The sequence below is a fragment of the Chelmon rostratus genome, chromosome 5 (assembly GCF_017976325.1).
Source record: "Chelmon rostratus isolate fCheRos1 chromosome 5, fCheRos1.pri, whole genome shotgun sequence".
Classification (NCBI taxonomy): Eukaryota; Metazoa; Chordata; class Actinopteri; order Chaetodontiformes; family Chaetodontidae; genus Chelmon; species Chelmon rostratus.
Genome location: NC_055662.1, coordinates 29337743 through 29351794, shown reverse-complemented (window position 1 = coordinate 29351794; position 14052 = coordinate 29337743). Strand labels below are relative to the sequence as shown.

At 44.4% G+C, this 14052-nt stretch overlaps 2 protein-coding genes across 3 annotated transcripts in view; both read left to right on the top strand.

Moving 5' to 3' along the window:
- The first annotated feature begins 107 nt into the window (after positions 1–107).
- zgc:101664 (uncharacterized protein LOC450064 homolog) lies at positions 108–4885 on the top strand. 2 transcript variants are annotated; one of them, XM_041936260.1, is made up of 3 exons: positions 108–236; positions 1825–2608; positions 3951–4885. In XM_041936260.1, exons 2-3 carry the CDS (start codon positions 1955–1957, stop codon positions 4152–4154), a joined length of 858 nt encoding a protein of 285 aa, XP_041792194.1. In that variant the 5' UTR covers positions 108–236; positions 1825–1954; the 3' UTR covers positions 4155–4885. The 2 variants fall into 2 exon arrangements, with proteins under 2 accessions (XP_041792194.1, XP_041792195.1); XM_041936261.1 differs by having other exon boundaries at positions 124–202.
- Positions 4886–5676: 791 nt separating this feature from the next.
- The window catches only part of LOC121606271 (phosphatidylinositol 3-kinase regulatory subunit alpha-like), a 25002-nt gene continuing 16626 nt past the window's right edge, over positions 5677–14052 (top strand). Inside the window, exons 1-7 of the mRNA XM_041936483.1 lie at positions 5677–5850; positions 7469–7952; positions 10198–10327; positions 12815–12907; positions 13342–13413; positions 13520–13636; positions 13735–13933. Coding sequence (XP_041792417.1) covers positions 7761–7952; positions 10198–10327; positions 12815–12907; positions 13342–13413; positions 13520–13636; positions 13735–13933 — 803 coding nt within the window. The 5' untranslated portion in view covers positions 5677–5850; positions 7469–7760. The remainder of the gene's footprint in view (positions 5851–7468; positions 7953–10197; positions 10328–12814; positions 12908–13341; positions 13414–13519; positions 13637–13734; positions 13934–14052) is intronic.

Genomic DNA, 14052 nt, shown 5'->3' with positions numbered 1-14052 from the left:
AAAAATGTCCTATTGACAAACGAGTGGGCTGCGTCAGTGTCGTTTCTTCAGCTGAAGTTTTATATTGCACGAGCCGACCAAACATCGTTCTATCAGCTATCGCGAGAGTTTCCGGGAGGCGCTCAATAAACTCTCCATGGAGCTATAGCAGTTGCCGTTCATGTCCTTGGTGGTTGTTTTCAAAGAGGACCACAAACCGGTGGTTGGTGTTTTCTGTACTCTTATGGACTGTACAGGTCGGTGTAAACTGCCTGCTGGACATTTCTGCCACTCGCACCTCTGGCGGCGCTTTGAGTGTCCAGCTAGTTTGTATTAGCTAACGACAGCTAGCCGCTAGCATAACAAGCTAAAAACATTAGCTACCGGTGAGGGGATTTTAGAGATTGGGTGTCTCGAAAGTGTCCGCTTTGATAACACAGATTCGACGTATTTTATTTAAAATGTCATGGATTTAACGCTACGTTTGATCTGGCTTACAGTTATACGACTGGATTTCTTTCTGTGTTACAACGCAGTTCGTCTTATTCTCAGCTCTTTGACCTGACGTTAGCTGAGTTTGCTAATTGTTTCATATTGATGCTGCTTCATGTTCACTGTGTATTTTCTGTAAATCAGCTGACAACCAGCGAAATTAAAAGACGTCTGCAGGGAATGATTCCTTCAAAGCTCACTGTCACGTCTTTGGTTCAAGGTGGCAGCATTTCATTTAATACAGGATTGGTACTGAACATTTTGGATTGTTGTATGTCCTTGCTGCAACCTCTGTTTGTACATTTTAGATTGAAAACCCAAACTAGTGTCAACTAGTAACTTGGGATAAGACATTAGGCACAAAGCCTGATGTTTTATCATTTGATTCAAATCACAAGGCTCAGAATCAGTTTAAATATAGAGAGATAAATAGATAAATCCCTAAAAACCTAAAAGGACCTTTAGTAACACTCATTGCTGCTCTGAATTTTTTATCCTAAAAATGTCAAGGATTCCCCTGACCGTCTGTTCCCCAAGTTGCACCTACATTCTCTGATAAAGCTGGTAAATGACTAAATCCTCCCAGTTACTTGGACATTTTCAGCGTATGTGCTTTGCATCGTATGTAACTCATAGTTAAAGTTAGCACTGATGCTGGTTGTCACTGTTTTAGAGTGGAGCCCATTTTGATCAAGTGTCCTGTCAGATGTTATGGCAATATTCTGTATTACTTCTCACATTCACACATAAGCAAGCTAGTCTTGTCAGTTGGTCCGGTTAGCTACACATCAGTTAGTAGGTGTAAATCTTTATTCAGAACATTGCCGAGGTAAGAAATAGTTTGTGTGGTGCAACCTGTTTTAATTCAATGAAGGGTGAATCTCTTCTTATTAAACACTTTGAAACGTTAAAATTAGGCCAAGGTTGAGAACAGCTGGTGAAACTGGCTCTGGAAGCTGAACCATGTCAATCAAATATAACGATAGTGGCACAAACTGGGGCGAGTTAAGACATCATTATATGTCACTCAGAGATCCAGTTCTGCTCAGGATGCATTCAATCCATTACTCTTTATCAGGGTTGTCTTTGCCATTATATTATATTATATTGTATTATATTATATTATATGGCCACCACTTGATATTTTGACATGTTCAGGGGTTTATTCCTCAGTTCCACTGTGTTGCAGGGTATGTGCACTGGATTCATACGCTCATCAGGCGAGTTATGAGAACAAAGAGTTGTCTGTTGATCAGACTAGATGTGTTGTCACTGCTGTTCATGTGAACTGAGGACTTAAGTTAATGTGCTGTAACTGTAAAAATAACCAGTGTTGTACTTGAATTTCCACAGGCTTCACTTGGACTAAACTGCATTGCCTCCTGCTGGTTTCCCATCATCTCTTGCATTGTCTAGCAGAAATGACACCGTCGTGAGGAGGAGGCAGGTGGTGCAGTCAGTCCTCTGATCTCTGTCCGTCCGTATGGAGGATGTGGTTCTGCACTATCAACTTGGATCAGACGCTGGGCTCAGCTGCCTGCTAGAGAGGACGGAGAAGCTTCTGGAGTCTTTCCCCTGTCGGACTCTGCCAGTCTTCAGCCCCTGGTTCCCCACTGCCACAGACTGTCACCTGCCCATCAGACCTGCTAAAGCAGCTCCAGTCATCCCCTGCACAAGTGATTTACTTGTCTCTGAGAGCCGGCAACACACTCACACAGCACAGAACAAACTACAAAAACCTGAAGCTGACATTCTTGTTGCTGAAAGACCTCATGATTCTTCACATGCAGAGCCGACCAGAAGACCACATGAAAATCCACAAAAACCCACAGATGACGTCTGCGTCTCAGAAGCCCCAAACCATCTCCTCCCAGCCTCGCTCTTCAACAAAGCAGAGACGGAGGCCAGTAGACTGTCTCCTGACAAACACACAGACAAAGATGGCTTCCCTGTCACACACTCAACGGTCAAACGGTCCTGGAGCGTCTTTACACAGAAAGGAGGTCTCCTGCAGAGCTCCCAGTCGCTGTCCAAACAGTTCCATCACATGGTGTCCATCAACGGGCTCCACCTCCACCAGAGGGTCAAATGGGTGATCAGTCAGAACAACTGTGGGGCGGCCAGGGACATCGAACAGGTCAGTAGATTATTCATACAACAGGACTAAGAGTCCATGCTAGCCACTCTGTGTACTTGAGCTAACATGCATTTATTATTCGCATTTCTTTTTTATTTTTGTCTTTTTCTGAGGTATTTTGCTTCATTTAACAGCCAGTAGAAAGAGACATGCTGCAAGGTCCCATTTCCAGTAATCTAACCATAATATTTGATATTCACCTTAACCGTTAACACATGATTACAGTCAGCATGCTAACAAGCTCAATATGACAATGCTAACATGCTGATGTAATGTTTACCATGTTCACCATTGTAGTTTAGATAATTAGTGTGCTAAGATGTATTAATTAGCAAGCACAAAGACACAGATTAGTACAACTGATGATGGTACTAGATGAGAAGTTAGAGGATCACCAGAGTAATTAATTAATTAAGATTCACCCTGAGGGGAATGTGAATGTGAACCAAATTTCATCACAATACGTCCGGTAGTCGTTGAGATATTTCAGTAAAAAACAGAAATATCAACCCTATGAGAGGGGAAAAACACAAAAATCACCAGGATTCATCCTCTGAGGACCACGAATATCTGCAGGGAAGAGATTGATTCACTCTGGACTAAAGTGCTGGAGCGACAGACTGAAAGCCGTGTTGATGCATGCGTGCAGTCCTGCCAGTGGTCGTGAATCAACCTGCAGAGTTACAGTTTGTTTGTTAAACGTCTTCAGCTTGTCGACTTTAAACCTGCCATGTGTGACCTGAACGCCTGCTGGGTTCTGGAAGGACATCTGAATGATGCTCAGTGTTTACTCAGGCCAGAGATCAGTTGGTGGGAAAGCCTCCTGAAAGTGGTCTGAGCAGTACTGCTGACTTCACAGTTTGTGGTTTGTGTTCATGCTTTGCTGTGGTTGGATCTTTATCTGTACCTTCATCCTGCAGTTTGTTTTTCCGCGGTGCTCAGTATCTCCAACACGGTACATCGACAGATTCATCCCGGCATCAAATTACAGGATGTTTCAGATGAGTTTCTCGAGCTGCGGCTATTAGAAGAATTTTTAAAACTTCTCTGGTCCCAGCTTCTCAAATATAGCAATGATAGGAAACTGAACACTTTTGGACTGTTGGATGACATTTGTGCAAAGTCTTGACGCTACAAAGCAAACGAAATGTAACTCTGCTGTTTTCTAAATGAATTTTATGAGTTGAATTTTGTGTTGTTGGTGCTCGACTTCTCTTTTGTAATTGGACATCTTTTCATGAAAGAACATGAAATGTGACAAATAATCGGAAAGATAACCTTTTTGTGCATAAATTACACATCTTCCTCGCCTCACCCCACCTGTTGGCTCTCCTCCCTGCAGGTGTGGCAGGCTGTGAGCCGGTCCGTCAGGAGTTCCAGGTTGCCGACCTGTAACGCCAACATCCAGAGGGAGCGTGCGGAGATCTGGGTGTTTTGTGACGTTCTCTTCTCTGAGCAGGTGGGACGTTGGCTGAAGGATGAGCTGCGGCTGTTGGGGAGGATCAGCCTGACTGTTCACAGGCTGGGAGAGATCTTCAGCATGTAGAGGAACTTCAGAACGATGTACTCAGTACCATCAGTCCAAAGGCACAGACTCAGGTTTTTACAAACATGTTTACAGGTACAGATGTTACCATAATTCACAGAACAGGCATATTTATGCTTTATTATCACAACTGCAGTCTTAACTGTGTGCTTATTTGATATTTTATGCCATCTTGGGGCAACTGCAGGTCAAATTTCCTGTGAATTTGATGTTTATATTTTTGCTCCCCAGAGAAAGAATCCTAAACCTACATTTACTGGTATCAGACCACAAGGAATATTTATCTTAACAGTGGTTTCTGAAACCAGGATATGGTGTTTACATGTTCAACACATAATCAGGATACTAGTGCGTGTGTAAACACACTCAATGCTGAGATATAACAGTGTGTGTGGGCCATTTTTTCACATGATGGAACATTTTAGCATCATCAGTGATTAAACACATGTACTGTATTTATTAGATATAAAAGCGAGTAAATACAGAGGATACATGTTCCAAACAGCCACAGTGCTTTTTACATTTAACATCATTTGTCTCACAACAATCGTCAAGTGCAGAAAAAATCTATTTCACCAATGAACTCAAGTGAGGGGGATTGAACAATTTGTATTTTTGTGCCAAATTCTATTGTATATTTATGAATTTTACAGCAAATGCTTATGATTGTATTTTTCATATTGCTTTTCTTGTCACTGTCTGATGTGAATAAAGGTTTAATATTTGTTGTATTTGTTTAATATCTTTAAGTATTTCTGTAGTGATGGTTGGATGGATGTACAGCCCTGCATGTGATGTGCAGTTCGCTGTGGAAAAGCCGCAGCAGCAGTCACATGATGGAAGAGTCACCCTGCACACACACACACACACACACACACACACACACTGAGCCATTTTCAAAGACTGTGCTGCTTGAATAAGACCTGAATAAATGAGGCCAGCGTGAATACAGCACACCCCCCATCACACAGACACACATTCTTTTGTTGCCATGGTCCCCTGTCTTGACAGCGCTGCACGCTGTATTAAAATCTAGGTTACCGGATATGACGTCAGTGCCCTGCCTCCTAACCCATCTGTAATCGGTTGTAATCTCTTAAACCCATGTTTAAGGCCTCTTCACGATATGAATATATGATGTGAAAATAAGGAAATACCAAGACAGGTACATATTGTTAAACATTTTATCTTATCTTGTCCAACATTTTGTTGCTGGTCGCATTAAATTTGCAACACATGTTCGCCAGAAGGGTTTTATTTTGAAAGCTATCCGGAACTTCAGTCCGGTCAATTCCACTCACTTTATGTGTTATATAAAGCATTTTAGCTAGTAAGACGATTATTAAAATAGATTTGGGAAGACAATTGAATTTTTAATTGTATTCTTTTATCAAGTGGTCAACGACTTACCATAAAAGTGAAGCTCTATTGTATGTATTTGGTATTATAATTCTATAAAACCTGCTTTACTTTGGCGGTCCATACCGGAAGAGCACTTACTTTTTTTCGCGTTTTACGCTAGTGTAGTTGTTAAAATTCAGACGGCTGAACCACGAGTGGCTTCATCTTGAAATAATTGATCAGAAAGCGGAATATTTCATCTCGGAGAACGCTTGGGCGTCGTGTCTGCTCGCTGCTGCACAATGATGTCGTCTGTTCGTCCTGCTGGAGGATTTAATCGGTGAAAAATTAAAAGGTGAGACGTTGAAGCGACTGACACATGCTAGCAGGCTAAGCTAGCACTGGCATGCATTGTCGTTTCCCGTTTCCTGGAGGGATTCAGTGTCTGTGTTCATGTCTGTGCGTTCATGAGACGCTTTTACTACATTTTTTGAGTATTTAGCCTGACAGCAAACGTTGGGGGTGTCGATAATGTTGAAATACTAAATCTGTTTAACATCGGAAATCGGAAAGTACCTAAAATTTCCAGTCTGATCCGCTTTCCTTGTTCTGTGCTGTTCACTGAGCGTAAACCCGTTAAAGCTCATCATGTTGTCAGTGTTCATTTAGGTTTCATCTGTGAAATATGTATATTTTAAACATACAAAGTTGCATGATAGATGTTTTTATTTGTTGTTTTCGTCTTTAGGGCCTAATAAATCTAGTCTGAAATTCCTTTACAGGACATTTAGCTTGTCTGCTTGTCAGTGATGATCAGGAACTGATGGTTTAATGTTAAAAGTGAGATATTATTTATCTTCATGATGTTTGTCTGATGTGCAAATTAGTCCTAAAACAATGAAGCGTTCATTATTTTCAACTTTCACAAATAAACTTTTTAATGTGCAGAGTTGTCCACTACTTATGGCTGCTAATACGATGGGTGTTAATAATGTTTAAACAATTAATTTTCTATATAAAATAATTAATTGATTAATCAGGGAGCCGTTTCAGCTCTAGTTTCAGCTGAAGTTAACCACTGAAAGTACACAAAAAACCCCCAAACCTGTGGAAAGAAGTGAAAAGCAGAAAAGAAATCAGATTATTTTGGCAGAGATTAAGATGTGAGTCATGGTTTTAGTGGGAAGGTGAATTTTAAAATCTAACTTTTACTGAAAAAAATGTAAAAACGATGATGATGATGATGATGTTGATGTGATTTTTGCTGAGCTCTGTACCAAACAAACACGTTCCCTGATGTCTGGAGAAAAGGCTTTGAAGGCCGAGAGTCTCTGTAGCACCACAGTGCTTCATTTATTATGGGATGTTCTGACACATTTGACCTTTATCCTGTCGTTTGCATTTTGTACTTGACCACATTGTGATTTTGACAATTTTAGCCATTTTGATTTGTTCATCCCTGAAATATAGAATGAAAACAAAAAGGAAAGAGCAGAAGTGCTATTTTCCAGCACAAATACGTAAAGACTGATTATTATTTAGACTCTCAACTAATAACAAGACTGATAACAGGACCAGATGCATCAGGATCTGGATGGTTTTACCGACTCAGCTGAACAGCTTCTATGCAGAAACCCTGTGTGAAGTGAAAACATCACATCTCTGCCCCCATAGCTCAGGTTCAATATAAAACTTGCCTTCAGTTGCTAGTTAATTAGGCACTTTATAGCCTCTGTGGATTAATGAATTTGTATTGAGTTGAACTGAAAAGAACAACAGAAAGAGTCCATTAGCTGCAGTTTTTGCTGGGGTCAGAGAATGGATGACTTAAACGATTCATCAGAAGAGAAGTTAGGAGTAGATGAACTGATGAACTAGTAGTTTGAGGCCTCTGTGTGCTCCGTCAGCAGCTTCTGCTGCAGCCCTGTTTCCTCCTGCTCATCGTTACACTTTGCCCTCCTCTCGTCTCACAGGTCGTCACCTCCCCAGATGTGGCCACTAACTCTGCTGAGACTCCTGTTCATGAACGGCGTGGATGCTTCGATCGAGCGGCTGTGGCTCGGACTGGAGGGATGACAGGACATTAGCAGACATGGAGACGGGGGAGACGCACAGACAGCTGGAAACGCCATATTTACTTAGTCTGGATTCTCCACATCACATCCACTCAGGATAAGAGAAAATCCTATTTTTATATTTTTTATTCAGAGCCGTGTTTGTTAGTTATTGCGAAGCCATAACCAGCCGTCAGCAGCAGACGTCACGATGAGCTCCGAGGGCTTTCAGTACCGAGCGCTGTACGACTACAAGAAGGAGAGAGAGGAGGACATCGACCTGCACGTGGGAGACATGCTGCTGGTCAGCAAAGGAGCGCTGCTGGCGCTCGGCTGCAGCAACGGAGCCGAAGAACGGCCGTCTGAGATCGGCTGGCTGCCGGGCTTCAATGAGACCACGCAGGTACCACGCCTCGCTTCCCGCTTCCACCTGGTCGGGTTGAGCTGAGCAGACACTGAGTGTTTTTCAGTAGTACGTTGTTTTAACTCGCGCTATATGTTTTAACGTGGCTTTCTGCACGGCCAGATGCTGCAGATGTTACACTCACACTGTTCGATCGACCGACCTCGACGTGGAGCTCCAGTCAGGTGGAGCTGCAGGCGGCTGGAGGATAGTTCAGTTTTATATCAGAGCTCATTGTCCTCCAGTGATATTAAAACCAGTCGCCTGCAGTTTATAACACGTCTGTAGTCAGCAGCCATGTTGGAAATCAGACTGTGGATCTGCTCCGGCTGCAGACAGAAACCATCTGAGCGTCCGACAGACAGATCATTGATCAATCAGGAAACTGATCAGTCGTTCTGACCTCAAACTGCATTTCCAATGACAACCGATGTGGCAGATTATGGGTCGGGAGGGACACGTGGACTCTGTAGACCTGGTTACACCTGTATGTGCCGAGGCCTCGTTAGTCCGGCTTTACATCCTGAACCGCCCAGGTCGTTATGTGTTGACGTAAAACTAATCGATAATACGTATCCCTGTTGTCCCTCATATAAAAATACTTACTGTAGCTGATTTCACCTTGACTGTGAGTGTGTGCTGTTCACTGTTTCATCTGACATGAACATCTTCACGTCATCGTTTTGGCTGTAGGAACTTGAGTGATGAACACTTGTCCTTCATTTTTGACCTTTTGACTGAAGCTGCAGCTTCTTTCAGCCGTTTGTCTTTCATACAAACAGCAGGACTAACGACTGAGCCTCACACCCACGAGCAGGTTAAAGTTTCCATTTCACCTGTCGCAGAGGAAACAGCTCACTGATCGAAACAAACCGAGCTCCCTGCCGGCGGTTAGCGCACCGTCACGGATCACAGTCGAGCTTCAGAAAGCATCTTTGAGGGGACAGAAAGCTGTGGAGGAAATGTTGGATGCTTGATGGAAATGTGTAAATGAGTCTGAAAAGCGTCCTGACAGCTCGACGCCCGATCGCTCGGCCTCGTGTTCTCTGCCGCAGCTTCAGAGGAGTCGGTTCGCCTCCCCCTCATGTTCTCTCAGGCAGTTTGTGTTCGCTCAGATGTTCCTCAGATCTCAGACTTTCCTCTCCCTGCATGTAAAATATTCTGCATGTTGACTGATATCATCTTTCTCAGAAAACCAGCAAAGAGCAAATCCTTCACAATCCCACCGTTAAACATCTTGATGTGGTGATGCAGCAGGTTACTGTCGCTGGTTGGAAAACCCTGAACTCTGCAGTTTGTAGGAGTGTGAAACAGAGAAAAGCAGGGACACACTGAAAAGTCCCAATGTTTGACTTTCAGATTCGAAATAATGCTGCTCAGCTTTTTCTTTTCATGTCTGTTCATTTCATTTAAACCCAAAACGTCTGCACGTAAAGATTAGACTGGTATTAATAGTATTGTGCTATTTGTAGAGTTAGATCGTAAGTGCGATAGTTTCCAAGTCCAGACATCATCAACATTTATTAAAGAAGACAGATGATTGATTCCTTTATTTCGAACATGTAAAAAAAACAAAGAAAGATAAAATAATAAAGAAGAAAAGAAAGAGAAAAAAAATCACCTTCTTCAGTGCATGCTGATCTCAGATTACATGAGCGAAAGGGAGTAGGAAGAAGTGTAAACTTATTAAACCCTACCCCTAAAGTACTATTACAGTTTTATCGAGAAAAAAAAACAACAAAAAAAAAACAACAATAGATGTAGATGTAATTATTTCCACACCATTCACAACATGTTTTTATCCAATGAAATATCCTGCTAGTCCATATTTGTTGATGTTTAAAACACATTTTCACTGTGGTTTGCTCTCACCTTCTGAACCTGGCAGTCTAACAGCACCATAAATAGTAATAATAATAAATAAATTTAAACTACCGCAATAACAAAAAATCTATTTCGGCTCCAACGAGGTTTTGGTCAGTTATCTAACTTGATGCAGAAGACGTTTAGTCTTTAGGCGATTAGCCTGCTGCCAACATGTTTTTATGTGAATGAAAGAAAACTCATTTAATCTGAGGAATCACTTTATTCAAACAGCACATTTAGTTTGAGGATTTTTAATTTATTTTTTCTTATTCAGTGATGATGTCATCAAAGACGTTCAGTCCCGCCCGGCGGCTCTTATCGGCGGGCTGATTCGTATCGTCATCTCTTCACCTCTAACTCGTCTCTCTCTGGCCGACAGGAGAAGGGCGACTTCCCGGGGACCTACGTGGAGTTTATCGGCAGAAAGAGGATGTCCCCGCCCACGCCGAAGCCCCGCCCCCACAGGCCGCCCTCCGCAGCGTCGGTCAGGACGGACTCCGAGTCAGAGGGTGAGTGCGAGATGGTCGATCAGGCTGATGTTCAGAGGTAAAGGGCGGATACAGGCGTCCCGATCAAAGCGCCGAGCGTCGCAGCTCAGAGCAGGACTGGAGGACATGCTGACAGGCGGATGTCAGAGGACGCTGAGTGGTTCGCCTCTGGTAGTTCGTTCACCACCTCTGTGTAATAAACTGCTCCTGATGGACAAACCGTCCCATCGTTTCTCTCGTCTCTCCTCAGACACCAGACGTCTCTGAGGTCTTTCCCTCAGGACCGGCTGATCTCTTTATTCGCAGCATCATTTTCATCCTTCCTGGCCGCTGCCTCTCGTGGCGCTGACGGTCTGTTTTATTTGTAGAAACTCAGCACAGCTCATCACCAGTGACACACAGCCGTATATCACACACGATCACATGACCATGAAACACGTGATCTTCACCCTCTTAGATTCCTCTCAGTTCCTCCATCCCAGTGTGCATCCAGCAGGCCGACCGAGGCTCTGCTGCTTCAGGAAGGGTTTGGAGAACAGAGGACGCCTCACCTGTCAGAGGTGGTGATGTAATGAAGTCACGATGGATTTACAGGAAGCTCCTCAGGCTGCAGCGTCTCGTGTTCAGACATCTTGTGATGTTCAGCTTCTCAGAGTTTTATCACAGCCTCAGTTTTCATGAAAGTCTCATTTTACTCTCAAGAAACTGATTCACACTTCAGTTTCCTTCAGCTTTGATTGACAGTAACACACACACGCACGCACACGCACGCACACGCACGCACACGCACACACACACACACACACTAAAGTGAGAGAGGTAGATTTCTTCAAATGGAAAACACTTTATTAGAAAACCTGCAAACTTACTTTGGTCACTTTACACACGACATAGACTCACATTCAGACTCGTCCTGACCAGAACCAGGACTCGTCCAACAGTTAACCAGACCTGCACCTTTAACTCAGACCAGAACCACTGACCCTAAACCTGCTGGGTTCCAGCTGGACACGTGGCTTTTATCCCCAGCTGAACAAGCCGTCACCATTTAACTGGTCTTTAGTCTGAAAAGTGTTCCAGTGTCAGGAAAACACACACACACACACACACACACACACACACACACACACACACACACACACACACACACACACACACACACACACACACACACACAGAAAGCTGGTGTTTCATCAGGGCTGTGGTTGCTGACTCAACAGATCTCAGGTCTGTTCTGCTGCCTTACCAGAGAACACAGGATGTTTGTGTCTGATTTAATCTGTGTGTGTGTGTGTGTGTGTGTGTGTGTGTGTGTGTGTGTGTGTGTGTGTGTGTGTGTGTGTGTGTGTGTGTGTGTGTGTGTGTGTGTGTGTGTGTGTGTGTGTGTGTGTGCGCGTGCGCATTTGTGCGTGTTGCAGTGATCTGGTTGTTGTTTGCTTCCTGCAGCTTTCAGCTCGCTCGTATGAACAGTCGTCTGTGGCTCGTCTCTTAGCTCGCGGCCTGACAGCAGCTCAGCGTGTTGATCTCATCTGAACAAACGTTAATAAAAAGTTTCGCCACCTTCACACATCAGCGTCATCAGTCTGACGTCAGCCTTCGTCTCCTCGGCTGGTTTTCGTGGACTTCACGTTGTTTGAGTGTTTCTGTTTTAAGCTGCTGCGTCTCAGAGAGAAATACTTTTTACTCCACTACACTGACCTGAGCTGCAGTTACTCTTCAGAGTCACATTTTAAACTGATTCATTGTTTCAACCCTCAAACATGAAGTGTGGTTATTAAAGTGAATCAAAGAGCTTTACAGAGGCACAGAAACACATTCAGAAAACAAAAGAGCCCACCGTGACCAGCTTACAACATTAACGATGATATAGTGGTAATATTAATCAGAAAATGTAGTTTATGAGCAGTATCGTCACGGTGACAGGAGCCGTTTCACTGCCTAATGAGTACTTTTACTTTGATAGTTTAAGTAGAGGCCTTCATGGCTCCAAAGGTTCATTTCCTAACCCAGAAAGACCCTGAAACTGGACTACCCAGAACTGAGCCGGACCCGTCGGCTCCGTCCTGGTTTCCCGCTCTCCTCCTCTTTCTGATGGAAACAACATGGCCGACTCAGCTTTAGCGCCACTTCCTGTCACGGTGGCGGATGACAGACGCGTCTCGTTTGGAATCAGCTTTGCAGTTTTGTACGAGCATCATAAAGATCATTTTGAAGCGTGATAACGATGAAGTCACCGTGGAAACCTGCGATCAAAAGGACGTTCTGTTGCTTGTTGTCGACGGCGAGCAGATTTAAACAGCCGCGTGTCGACGTGTCACCTTCAGCTCGTCGTTAGTGGAGCAGAGAACAGAATGTGAAGCTCTGTGATTGGACGTTTGTTGGTGAAATGCACCCTGGGAGTCGCAGTGCACTGACGGTTCGACGGTTTCATCGCCTCCTGCACGTGTCGAGCGACAGAAACTGTCCTGCTGCCGCTGAACAGTTCCTGTTTATTGTGTTCTTCTTCAGGCTTCGTGCTGCCAGACCTCCCAGACCAGTTTGGACCCCCAGACACAGCCCCTCCCCTCCTCTGCAAACTGATGGAGGCCATAGAGACCAAAGGTACCAAACACACACATTTAACCAGAAATAAATCCAGCGCGCCTGATAACATGACGCACACAACATTCAGAACATCTGATCACCTGCTTGGAAAAGTACTAATACCACACTGTAAAAATACTCTGTTACACTGAAAACTGTACTTGAGTAAATGTAAATTCAAAGGACCAGTGTGTCAGCAGCGAGGTTATAGACTATAAAGAGCTGGTGGCCCTCGCCTCACCCTCCTCTATTGTGGCCGATTAACAAAATGATAATCAATTAATTTTCTGTCTGCAACTAATCGATAAATCGATTTATTAAAAGTAGAAAAAAATTATTAAACATGTCATTAATCTCCAGAAGTAAGGTATTGAAAAAGTGTTCTGGTCTCATATTGGACCCATAAAGACAGTTTCTGAAGTGTTGAACTGTTCTCGTGTGTGTTGCTGCAGGTCTGGACGGTCCCGGTGTGTATCGCAGTCTCAGTGGAGGAGGTGTGGACACCCGGCAGCTGGCGGACACTGGTGAGGGTCTTCTTCTTCTCCTGGTCTAACCAAAGTGGGGACGCCGTGAGGAAGAGATGGACTGCCGAGTTATCCGTCCCTTTAACTGCCGTGTGTTTGTTTTCAGACCTGGAGCAGCTGGACGTGTCGTCCCTGTGTGACGGGGTGGTCCGGTTCCTGCAGGATCTACCCGGTCCCGTACTCCCCTCCTCACTGCAGGCTGACATGATTCACGCAGTGCAAGGTCAGATTAAAGCAGACCCTGACCCGGTCTCGAGTCCTGAATTGAGTTCAGTTCATGTCGGGAGAGTCGTGTTTGTTAACCGTTCTTTCTGTCCGCAGAGGTCCGGGACCTGGAGGACTGTGCCCAGGTACTGCGGGGGGTGGCCGGCTCGCCGACCTGCCCGGCCCAGTACGGCCTGACCCTGCTCAGTGTGGTCCGCCACCTGGCCCGACTCTGTCTGCACGGCTCCAGAAACCAGCTGAGCCCCCGAAACCTGGCAGAGAGCTTCAGCTCGCTGCTGTTCAGACACACTGGGGGGTCAGTAATCAACAACCCGAACCTCCACTTCACAACCCTGATCCAGACCTGAACCTGATTCACACCTGAACCCTATAACCTGAATGTCCTCACTACACTGGTTTACACTGTGATATAAC